The sequence below is a fragment of the Fundulus heteroclitus genome, chromosome 10, assembly GCF_011125445.2.
Source record: "Fundulus heteroclitus isolate FHET01 chromosome 10, MU-UCD_Fhet_4.1, whole genome shotgun sequence".
Classification (NCBI taxonomy): domain Eukaryota; kingdom Metazoa; phylum Chordata; class Actinopteri; order Cyprinodontiformes; family Fundulidae; genus Fundulus; species Fundulus heteroclitus.
In genome coordinates this window covers 16,564,130-16,579,379 of record NC_046370.1, presented here as the reverse complement: position 1 = coordinate 16,579,379, position 15,250 = coordinate 16,564,130, and the positions used below count along the sequence as shown (strand labels likewise).

The following is a 15,250-nucleotide window of genomic DNA, read 5'->3' as shown; positions in this document are numbered from 1 at the left end:
TCAGAACAGGAACGTCTGCCAAAGCTTTTTTTTTTTTTTCTCACACATTTTCAACCCTCTCTTAAATAAAAAACTTCTGACTCGGAAGATGTGAGGAGTGCGTTTTGGTGTTTTCGACACTGAGCCGTAACAGGTGGTGAAGCCAGAATGTGAAAACTCAGACTCAGCCGCGTATGAAATCCTCCATGTGGGGTCCTGGATGACAGATAATCCACTGTATGTTTGTTCGTGTGCCACCACAGCCAGCGACTGTGTGACTTCCTGTGTGACTCACTTGCTTACGGGACCCACAGCGGTGAGCATGTGACGCACGCGCAAGCACACACACGTGCTTAAGACGTTTCGGGACAAAAATGCTGTAAGGGAATACTGATTTGATTTGATTTCTTTGGACACCGTTGGAACTGTCAGATGTTGTCAAATTTATCTGCGTCACGTGAGCGTTTCGTTATTTCTTAACGGCGCTTAAGAGTTAGTCAACATAACTTTGAGTTGTGTGACGTAAGTCTCATTCTGCCCCTGGCATGAATGAGAAAATAAAATAAAAGAGTCCTCTAGGATCTTTGTTATCTGCAGAGAGAATTCATTTTCAGAAAATGTAGAGGCTGAAATCATGTTAAAATCTGTATTTCTGCATTTACTTGGAAGGTCACGTTAGATGAACTACACGACATCTGGTTAGCTTAACACAAAGCGTATTGGGTTAGATTTTGTTCAACTCTGCGCACATACTGTATCTTTAAAAAAAAAAAAAAAGCATAAATCAGGAGATAAGCAATCCGAAATGCAGCCAAGAAGTATTTAGCACTTCTGGAGGAGATTCAAAGATCTGTCAATAGGACAACTCTTCATGCACTCTACAAATCTTTATTCGTGAGAAGCAAGAAGAACGGCCATAGGAACGGCAACGTAAGCTTTAAAGCATGGATGTCAGGTGAGACTAAAACTGAGCTTTTTGGCTTAGACGGAAAACACTATATCTCACCCCAAACACGCCATCCTTGCTGTGAAACATGGTGGTGGAAACGTCATGCTACGGGGATACTTTCATTCATCAGTGAAGCTGGTCAGAGTTGATAGGATGAGCAATCCTGGAAGAAAATCTGTAAGAAGCTTCCAGTTAAAGTCCAGACCTAAATCCAATTTATCAACTGATCAATCTAGCTAGCTATGACACTGTTTCCCAGTACAGTAAGTGTGTAGAGTGTTCATGAAGTACACATTTGTAGGTTCTCTCCTTTTGTTGCTAGTCATCTTTCCAGTCAGATAGACTACATTCTGATAACGTTAAATTACTCTAAAGTCTAAGGCCCATGGTTTATTACGAATACACGGTAATAAAACGTGTCAGGTAGATATCGCTCTGTGTCATGTCAAAGTTTACCACCTAGTTAAAAAAAAATGAAACAAGAGCAAGCTCTTTATTATTAGAGCTTGTGTCAGAGCCAAAGTGTTTTCCCAGACTCCTTCAGCCTGGGAGACTGCAGAATGAGATGACAGACAGCCAAGTCTTTCATCTCAGACGCCAAAAGTCAAACATAACCCACTTGTTCGAATCGCAGATAGCTTTGCCGTTATTTCAGGCCTTCCTGCACGCCGTCAGTGAAGCATCAGATCAGTCTGAGCTAAAATCACACGTCAGTGCTAGCATGACATCAGAGCACGGCAGATCTCCCGGTGGATGTGAACGGCCAAAACACACGGACATAGAAAGCTAAATGGCGCAAACAATTAACATGATTAATAGTTCAGCATTACTGCAGTCGGTGCAGCTAAAACCGCGCTTCTGTGAAAATTAAGTTGTTCATCATCAAGGATCTGTTGCCCCCCTCTTAAATAACACGGGCGCTAACCACGTGGGAACTTATTGCTAGGACCTCTTCGGCCATCTCAGCGTGCCGGGGAAACATCAATGCATTAACAGTTTACAACTACATTAATCGAACTACCATTAAAGCGGCTAATTTAGGAACACTACAGCAAAAAACCCTGCAGTTCTGCATATTTCCCCCCCAGATTACGACAAACTGATATTTTACCATGTCATCCGGTTTCGCAATACTGAAAACGGCACGCAATATACATAAACAATATAAGCAAAGCAAAATAAATAATAATATCTGTAAGATTTTAATAAAAATGCTTTTTTCTTTTGAAGAAAAAAAAAACAGGACCCCTGTTCATTGCCACTTAAAGGGGTTAAAATCACACACCATATCGCATCAGCTGCACACGATTTGAACACTGTTATGCGTTTTGAAGGAGGCTTGGCCTGTTCCAACCTAAAGTCATTTTCTAGAGATTCTGCAAGAGATGCATCTGAGCTTCCACTGATACAGCATGTTCTTGTCCTCCCACTGATGCAGGCCACCACTAAAGCACACGGCGAATTAACGAGGGCCCCCTCATGCCAGCTCACAATCATAATGAACGTCCTCCCACAGATTCTCCTATCCATATTGACACCCACATATCACATATAGAAGAGAAAAAGTTATCTCCCCCTCATCCGTAACGTCGGATTTCTCAGAAGGAGCAGAGGCTACCGACGTTCAGATTTGACTAAAACGCGTCTCCCAGAAGGATCACACGTTACGACACAGACACGCAAATAACACACAGTGACGATGATGAAATACATGCTGACACAGCCTGCACTATTGTGATTGAGAAGTAGGTCAAGGGTAAATTTCTACAAGTGCTGAGAGAGAAAAAAAGAGATTTTTTTTTTTTGTGTGTGACTGACAGGCTCGGGCTGCAGAACAGAGAAGAGCTCAGAGAAAATAGAGGATGATCCGTAATCCAAAGCAAGGACAGAAATGTGAAAGTGAAGGCGTAACAGTTGAGGGGATAGAATAAAACAACAATATTTTTGGTAATCTTTAATGCGGGGTACAATTGCTGCCAGCGCGACTTAATGAGTCTAATCTGATGGATTTGTCCAAGTCGGGTGACTGTGTCTTTCCAATTTGTTTCATAATTAAACGATCCTTTAGGGCTTCAGTGCTTTATGGAGTTGTGCATTCAAAACGGCTTCACAACAAGAGCTGTAAAAGTTGAGCCGCCTCCTATGTACGCAATCAGAGACACAAACGTGTCTTGGTGAACCTTGAGGCTTCACTTGCTGTAGTGACAATTCGCATTGTTTTTAGATTATTAAGCAGAGTGATCAGACCCATATTAATTAACTGCAAAGACTTTGATGAGCTGAGGAAGTCTGCTCTGGGACAAAATCGTATTTCCGATGTATTTTCGTCCTGGCTCAAGATCATCATTTCATTTCGAACGATTATACAGTGCCTTTCAAAATGCCCCCCCCCCCCCCCCCCCTTGGAAAATCATGAATTAATTTTGATTCACACTATCTTTGGAAAGCTGAGCTCAGTTTTTCAAGCCACACCCAGGGCTGATTACTGCCAGAGTAGAATCAACAATCATCATCAAGAGTAGAATCAACAAGTAACTTGAAATAGCAGCACATCACGTCCCCAAAGGATCGCAATGCTGTTTCTAAACCTTTGGGACTCCAGCAAACCACGCTAAGAGACATTATACGCCAAAAATAACTAAAGGGCTCAGCAAAAACTCATCCAGGATGTCACAAAAGAACCCAGGAGAACATTGTACTGCCAGCCAGTGATCATGGTTCAACAACAAGTACAGGACACGGCAACACGGTATTTTCCCTTACTGAATTAAATCATTTTTTAAACCAAAATTCCAGATGCATGGTTTATCTTAATCTGATTTTTAAACGTATCTTATGACGTGAAACAGTCGAGTGTGGCAAAAAAAAAAGGTGAAAAAATGGAAGAAATCTGTAAAGGGCAGACCTTTTTACTGAAATGCATGAAGCCTCCTCTTTTCAAAATACCATCTTACCATCAAGACCTCCCGCACAGGAGCACTTAACTTACGCACGTGCTCCTCTAACGTCACTTCAGAGAACTAAAGTGGAGAAAGGTAAAAACAGGTGTAGTAGTACTTCAGCTTAGTGCGCTGGAGTTCCCACCTTTCAGCAGCTACAACATTGGCCTCTGCCACATTTAGAAGAAGAGGGAGAGAGTGCAAGGGAAGGTGAGGCGTAGGGAAGTAAGAGGAGTTGATGATCTTCATAAATACGTACTCATCAACCAAGATCCCCTTATTCAGCAGCATTTTCTGCACCAGCTCTAATCAGGTCCTCTTCTATAAAGGCTCTGTGTGTATTGTTTCATTAGAAGTGTTTGCTGAGCCGTGTGATCTAGGACAGGGCTTGAGAGAGGCGATTAATAACTCTGAGCATGAAGGAACCGTCTTCAGGGCCAACTTCAGAATCTGTGCCACTTCCTTAACGAGGAGGCAAGGAGGCAGTCGCAGCAACACATAGGGACAGCCAGGTTGATTTTTTTTTTTTTAGTTGCTTTGTGCATTTGTGTTGTGGTGCCACAATATTTGCTTGTCAACAAGCAGTGTTCAGAAAATGAGGCACTGCCCTTATGGAGCTAAATCAGTGACAGCTTGCGATCACATTGAAAAAGAGATTTGTGAAATCAAACATTGATAAAGGAAACGTGAAACACTGAAAAGTCCAAACATTGTTAGAAAGTAGAAACTTGTGACGATATTCTCATTTTATGCAGCAGCTTTTTGCAATGACAGATGTTTTCAGTGTCACTGCAGAGTTCCTTCGGCTAGGATGTCACGACAAGCTGGCACTGTTTTGCCGTCGGGGGCGGGGCTAAATTGAAGGCCCCTTCACTGGCCTTCCGTTTTTCCGGTACTCCTCATCAACTACATGCAGTAAACTGATGGAAGGCTCCGGTTCAAGTACCACTCCTCTGCCATAAGAAAGGGTATTATTTTCATAAATATCTTCTTTAGCTTATACACCTAATGATTGTAGTGACAGTGTAGCCGAAGAAGCTCTGCAGTGACACTGAAAACATCTCTGCAGCAGCATAAAATAAGGATATCATCATAACGTTTTACTTTCTAACAATGTTTGACTTATCAATGTTTGATTTTCCAACGTTTGATTTTCCAACTCCAAATCTCTTTTTCAATATCACTGCAAGCTGTCACTGGTTTAGCTCCGTACTACCCAGGTGTTGTGTTCGTTAGGAAAAAGTTAAGCCATGTAAAAAAAAATATTATTATGTTATGATAACTCCAAGCTAAAAACATTTTTTTAAAACATTTACCCACTCAGAGCATTGGAAAAGAGCTGAAACACACCTGTGTATTTCACTGGGGTTTTATGTGATAGACCAGCAAATGGTGAAACATAATTGTGACGTGTAAGGAAGATTAAACATTGTTTTGTATGCATTTATAGTATATTCAGTACCCCATAAGTCAATGCTTAATAGGACCACCAATTACAGCATGGCACCTTTTTGAGGTATGTCTCCACTAGCTTTTACTCATATAGAGGCTGAACTTTTTGCCCATTGTTTTTTGTAACATGGCCCAGGTTTAGACAAAGTTGATGTTTACTTTGGTTTTCAAGTCTTCCCACAGATTTTCAGTTGGATTCAGATCTGGACTGTATTTTGGACCCTTCTGTCACACTTTGCTTTGATCTAAGGGTCATGTGCTGTGCTAGAAAGTTCAGATTTGGTCTCATTGGAGCAGAACACCCTCCTTCACATACAGACATGTTTCTTGAGGCTTCCTCTAAACAATATTTTGGATCTTGCCCCTCTTGAAGGCCAGATTTGTGGAGTGCCTCTTACCTGAGCTGTGGATCTCTTGTCTGCTTCTCTGAATATTTATCTCCTCGTTCACCCTGTCAGTTTAGGTCGATGGCCATATCTGGGTCGGTTTGCAGCTGTGCCATAGTCTTTCCAATTTCAGATGATGGATTGAATAGTGCTCCATAAGATGTCCAAACCTGCAGATACCGTTTTATAACCTAACCCTGTTTTTCTAACATTCTCCCTGATATGTCTTGTTTCCTTGGTCTTCATGATGCTGTTTGTTCATTACTGTTCTCTAATAAACCAACGAGGCCTTCACAGAGCAGCAGCATTTGTTGTGAGAATAATTTTCACACACTGTCTTTTTTTCTTTGTTAGGTAACTTCTGTGGGCAATTTGTTGCCCTGGATTGTATTTAGGGTTTCCAAATAAAGGAGGGTTTGGTGCAACAGTGCACCACACTTCTGATTTGTATTTGTAAAAACAAATTGTCAAAATCATGTATCATTTTCGCTCAACTTCAAACTTATGCATCAGTTTGTGTTGGTCAGTCACGTAAAAGCACAAGAAAAAGCATGAAGTTTGTGGTTGTAATGCGACACAATGTGAAAAAGCTCCAGTATAGGCGAGGCACAGTATATTCTGAATTCAGCTCCATATGCCTCTCTTAAGCGTGTACGTCATAGTTTCCAAAACTACATTTGACCCCCACCTTTATAGAAGATCGTTGTTCTGGGAGTGACGTCCAGGTCCAGTGAGGGGCTGAAGGGAAACGCCCACAGCTGAGACAGACTGTTGAGGAGCATCAGGATCAGCAGCAGGAGCAGGAGGGGCTGAACTGATTTCTGGGACCCCATGTTTGGCAAAATCACCCGGGTCCAATGCAGCACTCAATTTGTTGGACACACAAAAAAAAAAAAAAAAAATAAAAAAATGCAAGAGTCTGCAAAGCGTGTATCTCCTTATTCCAGCCACTGACGCACACTCCGATTATCCTCCAGGCAGTCCGTCTGTGCAGGGATAGAAAAGATAAATGAGTATATTTATGGTGTGAATTCATCTAGCATACTTATTTAGTTTTATTGATGTGGAACCACTACGCATAGTTATTTGGATAAATGCATTATCATCTGGAGAAAGAGGAAAGAGTTTACCATCTGAGGTGATATACGGAGATGGATTCACTAACACCACTTAAACATGCGGTTCACTTATTTAATCAAGCATCATCAGTTAATAGTACAAATAGAGCACTTACGAAGCCTCTTGTGGTGATTTATAATTTTCAAATGGATGACCTAATTGTGGAATTTTAAAATAATGTGCTGCATTTAAGGGTTGATGCAGTTGGGCCAAGAATTAACCATACACCTATTTAAAAAATAATTTTCAAATGTTTAGGTCGGTCGAGGCAGATGACCGTACACACTGAGCCTGGTTCTGCTGGAGGTTTTTCCTTCCCGTTAATGGGGAGTTTTTCTTTCCACTGTCGCTTCATGCATGCTCAGTATGAGGGATTGCTGCAAAGCCATGGACAATGCAGACGACTCTCCCTGTGGCTCTACACTCCTTCAGGAGGAGTGAATTCTGCTTGTCAAGACTTTGATGCAATCAGCTGGGTTCCCTTAGAGAGTAAATTTGTGTTTTGAATCTGTATAATCTGACCCAATCTACATAATCTGATTGAATTTGATTTTGGAAAGTGCCTTGAGATGACATGTTTAATGAATTGGCGCTATAGAAATAAAATAGAAAAAAAAAAAAGAATTAAATTGAAATGTTTGCCTTGTTTTATATTTTTTTATGAGAGCCTTTTACATTTTGTATCAGAAACAAACTTCTCAGTTGAATAAGAGTAATTTTCAATCTAAATTGTGTGATTGATTTTGAGTTTAACTTTATACAATGCAGAACCAACACCTCCCAAGCACTTTCAGCCCAGTCCATGTACCTGACCACGAAAGCTTGCTGTGCAATTTTTGGCAAAAAAAAAAAAGGGGAAGGAAATAAAAGGAATTATATTGGGGCTTTTAATTAGTCATTTAATTAGTCGACTTTTCTTTATCAGGGTAAAAACTTCAGTTTGTTTTCAAAACAAGAACCAGTTTGATTTTATTGTGAGATTTCTCTCATCTAAAGAGGCTAAACATATACACACAGTCTACAGATATATGGACCAATATCACCTAACAAGTTCCAGAGAAACCACTTTCTCTGTGTACCCATGAAAAAATTCTTCTGGTGTAATTCACTCCTCTTCGCAACAAAGGCCAAATTAACACCCTGTTGCGTCCAGGTTTTAACCTTCTTGTTGGTACAATGTCCTCAGGTCTGCCAGCCTTATTTTGACTCCTCCAAAGACACTTTTATTATTTAGTCCAATTACTTCAATCTGTGTCTCATTTGGCCCTATTTTTTTTTACCCAGTACAGTAGGCATTTGGCTTGCACATGGGAGAAGCTGCACATTTCAGTCGAGCTGAAGTTGTCGATTTTGGAGCAGTTGACAATTCACACCTTCTAGCAAGTGAGCAAACAGGGAGCCAGGCTAACAAAAGTACTAACGACACCCCATTGTTAGGGGAGGTCAATTTGCATGTTAGATATGCAGATCGGCACGTCGCTACGCCTCGGAAATTCCCCCTCACTAGTTTTGGATGGTAAAGCTCTTCAGACGAAGAGTGAAATGTTTTCAACTACAAGAACTGAAGTCCAGTTGTTGTTGTTTTTTTTAATCGTCTTTGGAACGTCCCTAAAGATCCAAAAAAAACTTTGTTCTGAGCTAAATGTTCTGTGTGGACACAGCACTGGCTTTATGCCTGAATGATTCATATCTTAGTGTCAGGTTGCCTCACAAACAAAAGAGTGAGCATTTCTCTTAGAATGATTAGATGAAAAAGCAAATTTTAAAGACCTTTAGAAGACAGCGGAACAACTGGCCAAGACCACTTTTAAAAGGTTACAGAAAAGCCTGACTCATTAAACCAAAATAAATGAATTAGGAATTGCAAAGGACTTTTGCACAGTGCTGTCTGTGGAGAAGCAGCAAAAGCAACAAGAAGATGAAAATATATGCCTTAATGCTATACGCTGTTTGTTTTTTTAAAACATTGTGCGCATTAAGTCACCATAGAAAAAAAACCTTGACAGGATTTTCAATCTGCAGAATGAAAGCTAATGAAAGCATGTCATGCAGAAACAGCCTTGCCTAAGTGACAGCAGGAACTGCCAATTCCTTGCTGGTATGCATCATCACTCTCTGATTACAGCCAATTAACCAAAGGAGCTGTTATTATTTAAAAGGAGTTGACAATTAAATAATGCTCTCCTGGATATGTGATGCTGCAAAACAAAAGTTCCTCTTTTAATTAGCTCCGCGCGCGGCGGAGCAGCATGATGGTTAATCCGGAGATTAGGCCCCGAGCCATCAGCGAAATCACCGCCCGGCTGCGCGTTCTTCGCCTCTGATCAAAGGGTCAACGGCGTGAATCTTGTTCCGCTCAGGAGTGACACTGGCGACTGCCCAGATCAGCGTGCCACGGTCGCTGCTGCTGCTAATCTCTCGCAGCATGGAGCACAATGAGGCTCGTGACCTTTCTGTTAGCGGCCCGGGTGCTAAGCTCTGAGACTAACTGGGGAAATGACAGTCGCTAGATGAGAAAGTGACGGGTTTAGCTAAACACAGAGAGCCGTGACAGATTCAAGGAAAATGTGTCTGCGCAAAGCGTTTTTAACCATCACATCTCACCAGTGTAACTTCATTATACCTTGGTCTTCGATCTATGCCTTTTATGAACACTATCAAGTGTACACATCCTCAGGGAACATTCCCCAAAGTTTCCCTAAGGGTTGCCTGAAGCTTAGTTTGAACAGTGGCAGTTTCTGGGAAGGTTTACCAAATGTTGCACACTGTAGGACCTGAATAGATATTCTAACTTTTAGAAAAGTTCAGGGCACATTTCCCTAAAGGTTCCTTTTAGGTTAGTTTGGGAACTTTCAAGGAACATTCCCTAAAGGTTACACAGTGCCTAACAGAGGAGTTAGGCACATATTTAGGGACTCCTACCTGGATGTTTTCTGAAGGTTGTAGGTCGTCTAACCTTTAAAGAACCTTTAAGGAATGTTCCGTGAAAGTTCCCTGAAATTCAGTCTCAACATTAACAGCGCTCAGTGTGTGAAACGTGAAGGGTTGAAACAAAGTTTACACAGACTTTGTTGGAAAATGGTCCCTGCGTTTCTCCTTTAGAGAAGTCCGCTGGACGTTGCTGACTCCTTGTTTACTCGTTGCGCGCATGCGTAATATCCACTGATCTCTATTTATTCACTGGATTGCTGATAGGCCCGAAAAACTGAAGTCACTGGCCGCCATCTTGCTACTCCCTACACTCACAGAATCCCATAGGATTTGGTTGCAACAACAAAGCAGTTTTCTGGCTGTGGGAAAATGTTTCACAGGTAATTTTACAGTCAGTGGATGTACTAACATTATCAAGTACTGAGAAAGTCTTGTGCTGAAATATTTTGCATGTTATTTATATATACACACATATATACACACACATTATATATATATATATATATGTATATATATATAAATATATATATATACATATATATATATATATACATATATATATATATATATATATATATAAATATATATATATACATATATATATATATACATATATATATATATATATATATATATATATAGAGAGAGAGAGAGAGAGAGAGAGAGAGAGAGAGAAAACATGCTAAATATTTCAGCATACATATACATACATATACATATATATATATATATATATATATATATATATATATATATATATATATAGAGAGAGAGAGAGAGAGAGAGAGAGAGAGAGAGAGAGAGAGAGAGAGAGAGAGCGAGAGAGAGAGAGAGAAAACATGCAAAATATTTCAGCACATGACTTGTTAGTACATAACATAAAAGTATATGGCATTTGACATTTTAAAAGTCTTAAGCCCCCCCCTGAACATGAGAAAATCATCGTTGTTCGATGCTGTAGTGCACATATTCCCTAATTACTGGAGGAAAATAGGGAGTACCAATATGGCGGCTGGTGGCTTCACAGCGACGTGTATTATATACGGCGAATCAGCAATCCAGTGAATAAATAGAGATCAGTGGCAATATCGTACTTCCTTTCACATGGTCTTGCTGTGGTAAATCTACACAAGAGCGCTTCGTTTACTAACAAACGGAGCAAAAGCAAAGTGTAAAATGCAGAAATAAAATATAATAAGCCAATAGGTGCAATAATTTAATCAGAAAACCTTTGTATGTAACCAGAGTGAGCTACTGCCATAGAAATTCGTGAAGTCATAGTACATGACAAGGCTCCTTTAAAGATGACAGATTTTCTGGCATTTGGAGAACCCCCAGGCAATGTTCACATAGTTTTAACGGCGTCGGTGCAAACATCTCGGGAAATGTTCAGTAAAGGTTCCCTGTAAGTTATCCACAACTTGTACACTGTAACCTTTAGAGAACCTTCACAACGACACTGAAAAGGACCATTTTCTCAACTCGAGAGTAGTTATGTTATCCGGACTGCTACTCTGTTCGCTTGATTGCCATCGCTGGCACTGCCAATAAATCCCATCCTGCAGGAAACATATGAATTATTAATTTAAAATATTTGGCAATATGTCCATCACACATACGCTGCCCTTTGATAGTGACTGCAAGCAGAAAAGGGTTACATTACTACAGCGTGGGCTGAAGACCTGAAGAAAAAGGGACCACAAGGGGAACATTAGGCAAATCGTACTGCAAAGTTTGCTGTACCCTTTGTTGGATAGAAAAAACCCTGTTTGGTGAACATCTGGTGTACATCCATTAAATGAATATTAAGTCAAAGTTGGGCACAGATTCCATAATGACCGTTAGAGTTCATATGCTGCAGGTCTTTCAAATATTTTATTTTCCCATCTGAGAGCCGGTCATCAGACATTTTTGACTTTTCATTGCCGCAAAAACTCCTGTTTCCTAGTGTTGTACTACTCCATCTCTTTGCATCTTAAGTGGCTAATTCAAATTCCATTGGCAATATCTTTCTCTGCCTTCACACAACTTCTTGTAGGTCCAAGAGCTTTTTTCACACATGCATTACAGCCCCCCAAGACCTGTAAACAAACTTTGATATGTAAAAATCAGTGTCATATCCCTTCAACTCAACACATGGAGTGAGACCGGAAGAGCAACGTGACTTTGACCGGGCCAAACATTGAACCGCAGTCTGGGAAAACCGTGGTAACTAAACGCTGACGGGATGCTGTTCTCTTGTGGGTTTTTTTTCCCCCCATCAGCTGCTTCAGCACGCAACAAACACGCCGATGTCTCAACACTTCTGCATGGGCATTGTGTGCTCTGTTGGCAAAGCTCCTGAAAACGGCGTGTTGCATGTTAACACCGCGAGGAGAAAGGTAAACACATCTGCCTTGGAAAGACCACAAAACAACGTGACGCGCACGGCTTCAGAAAAGAGGAATCGAACAAAAGCAACACAGGATGGCCTGAACGCCTTTTTACTCGGTTTCTTCCTGTTTGCTAATTTTGCGGAGCTGAACAGATCTGCAGGGACACTTTGACCTAAATCCAGTGATAGTTGGTCCCTGCCGTTTTATTTCCAGCAAACGCTCTAAAATAAATTGTCTTCAGAGCATGAGGAGATGGCAAAGCTTTGGTGAAGACTCTCTTCAAATGCCAGAGTAAACACCCGAATCTTCCATACGAGGTCGACGAAATAAGGGAATCCATGAACCATTTTTAAAATATTAATAATTTGTTTGGCACAAATGCATCTCAGTAACTTAGAATACTATCAAGAAGTTTGTTTCTTTCAGGAGTTCAATTCAAAAATGCAACCGTAGGTTCAATTTTTCCAAAAAAATTACAACGTCATCTAACACTACACCGCTAAAAAAAAAAAGGGACACTTTTTAATCAGAGAGTAAAAATAAAGTCAGTTAAACATCTGGAAGATGGATCTGGTCAGTTCAGTAGTAGGGGGTTGTTAATCGGTTTTGGCTGTAAAGGGGGCAACAAAGAGACAACCCCAAATACTGGAATTATTTTACAGGTAGAGGCCAAAGACATTACCTCATCCTTTTTTTAAAAAAAAAATGCTTTTCAGTAGTAATTTGACCAGGGTAAGTGTCACTTCTGGTAGCATGAGGCGATACCAGGACCCTACAGAGGTTGCACAGGCAGTCCTTCTCCACCAGGATTCCACATCAATACGTGCCGTTGCCAGAAGGTGTCCTGTTAGGAAATCCTTAGACACATTGTTAGACCCTTCACTGGTGCGGTGGGTATTGGGTTCCTCTTGTTGCATGATAATGCAACAAGAGGAACCTTAATGAGGATTAGAGAATTAATACCACTGAGTAGCCTCCATACTTCCCTATCCGGCATCCAATAGAAAGCTCTGGGACATCATGTTTAGGTCCATCTGACAATACCAGGCTGCACCTCAGACTGTCCAGTAGCTCGGTCATGCCCTGGTCAGGATACCCCAGGACACCATCCGTCCTCTGTGCATGTTGTCAGGCATGCATACAAGCACATTGGGGGGGGGGGGAGCATACAAACTACTGGGGACCATTTTGAGTTTCTACAATTACATCACAGCTAATTGAACTAGCCTACCACATCAGATTTTAAGTTTGCCTTTCTCTTTGATTTAAGATTAAACCCTTTGTGGGCTGATCATTTTCCTTTTCATCAAATGATGTTGCATTCTTTTTTTTCCTAACACATCACCCATCCCACATCGGTTTGGATATCCAGGATGATTTATTTTCAAAGTGAGATCTGAGGTATTTTGGGGTCATTTTGCTAAGGTGCTAAGGGAGCTCAGGTTGCTTTAGTAGTGCCCTTGGCTTATGTGCATTGTTTGTTCAGTTGATTCGTTTTTCTCTTGTTTCACCATTTTTGTTGACAGTTAAAGTTTCCATTAATGTGTTTGGATGTCATAAATAAAGACCTGAGATATGTCACTCTGTAAGTAACAAGTTTTCCTTTTCGAAATCAACCACTGAAATAGGTTTAAATTTTTTATATATATAATTTACTGAATTCTTCCAGAATATACAAGTAATGGGAGCAACATGGTTTTTGGTAAGATCTTGTGGCGTGTTCACAACCAGAGGTGTGTGTGATCAAGGAGTACTTCTCAATGCTCAGGTTGGGCTGGACGATAATTCAATAACAATATCTATCAATAGACGTGTGGTTGAATAGAAAGGAGTCAACAAAAAGTTAAATAAAAGAGCGGTTTTCCTTTCTATTGCATTCTAGCCTATCATGTAGGTAAATACAGTCCTCCCAACCAATCACAAACACAGACCTAGGAACGCTCAGTCACCAAGCTTCAAAGAGTTCAGACAGCGCGTGTAGTACTTTTCCTCTTTTTTTAAGACTTACAGTTTTGGTAAAAAGTTGGTTGAATAAAGGGTTGTGTTTGAATTCAATGTTTTTTATCTTAAAATAGGTCACTATGCAACAACATAAAATGGCCAGGGCAGCACTTAAAATATATGTTTCAATTTTTTTGATAATTATCAATAAATATGATTTGTATTTTATCGATATGATTTTTATCTATATTGTCCAGCCCTAGGTAAAGGACACAGTTGGTCTGGGAGCAGACAAACCAAGCCCAAAATCTGCCACAGAATGTTTATTTATTTTTTTAACAGTTTTGTTATTGACATTTAAAAGAGAAGGACAGGACAGGGCTGGGCGTTATATAAGTTTGCATCATGAACTGAAAAAGAAAATGGGAAAAAAATGAAAAGAAATTACACAAGTAAACACAGCGACTGAACAAAGCCTGCTGTATCCTCTCCTGAATTAAAACATCCAGTTCCTTCTGAATCCTTTAAGTTTTAATCATTTATAATTGATGACAACTCTTTCTCAACACAAGAAATGAACAACTTCCCCCTCTTGCTCCAACAATATTGCAATGGACATATTTGCATTGGATGGTTATATTTAATAAACCATTAATAGTACGTTTATATAAAACTTCTTGGAGCCCACAATTTTAATTCCTCTTTTGGATTAATAAAGTGTTTTTTTTTTTATTTAATGGAATAACTATGCTCAAATGCTTTGAGAAAACAATGAGCCATTTTTTACATTAAAGTTAGAAGTACAAAGAGTATACACATTATGATTTAATTACATCTTTTAACTTATTTGCAAATTGAACTAAGAGCAAAAACTGACTACGGAAATTTGACAACAGAAAAAAAATCTTTAAACACACTGCTGTCCTAACTTTGTAATGTGCCCAGACTGAATTAGCAATGCTTTGTATGTCACTAACTCTTTCTATTTCCAATATAAAAGGGTTACGACATAATTTTACTGTTAATAGTACTTGGGCTGCGATTGATTGACTTTAGAGTATCACATTTATTCATTAATCCAGAGATCAGTTTGGTAACTTCTGTCATTTACCTTAAAAGCCATTTTAAAAAGATGTTCTGTGTTAGCAAAGGTTATTGATGAGGTTTATTTTATTCCTC

The 15,250-nt window shown here is 39.9% G+C and overlaps 1 protein-coding gene across 2 annotated transcripts in view; it reads right to left on the bottom strand.

The window, feature by feature from the left end:
- Positions 1-15,250, bottom strand: part of sema4gb (sema domain, immunoglobulin domain (Ig), transmembrane domain (TM) and short cytoplasmic domain, (semaphorin) 4Gb) — a 42,293-nt gene that overhangs the window by 26,074 nt on the left and 969 nt on the right. For both annotated transcript variants that reach the window (XM_036142116.1, XM_036142117.1), the window contains exon 2: positions 6,394-6,691. In XM_036142116.1, the coding sequence (XP_035998009.1) occupies positions 6,394-6,538 (145 nt within the window). In that variant the 5' untranslated portion in view covers positions 6,539-6,691. The remainder of the gene's footprint in view (positions 1-6,393; positions 6,692-15,250) is intronic.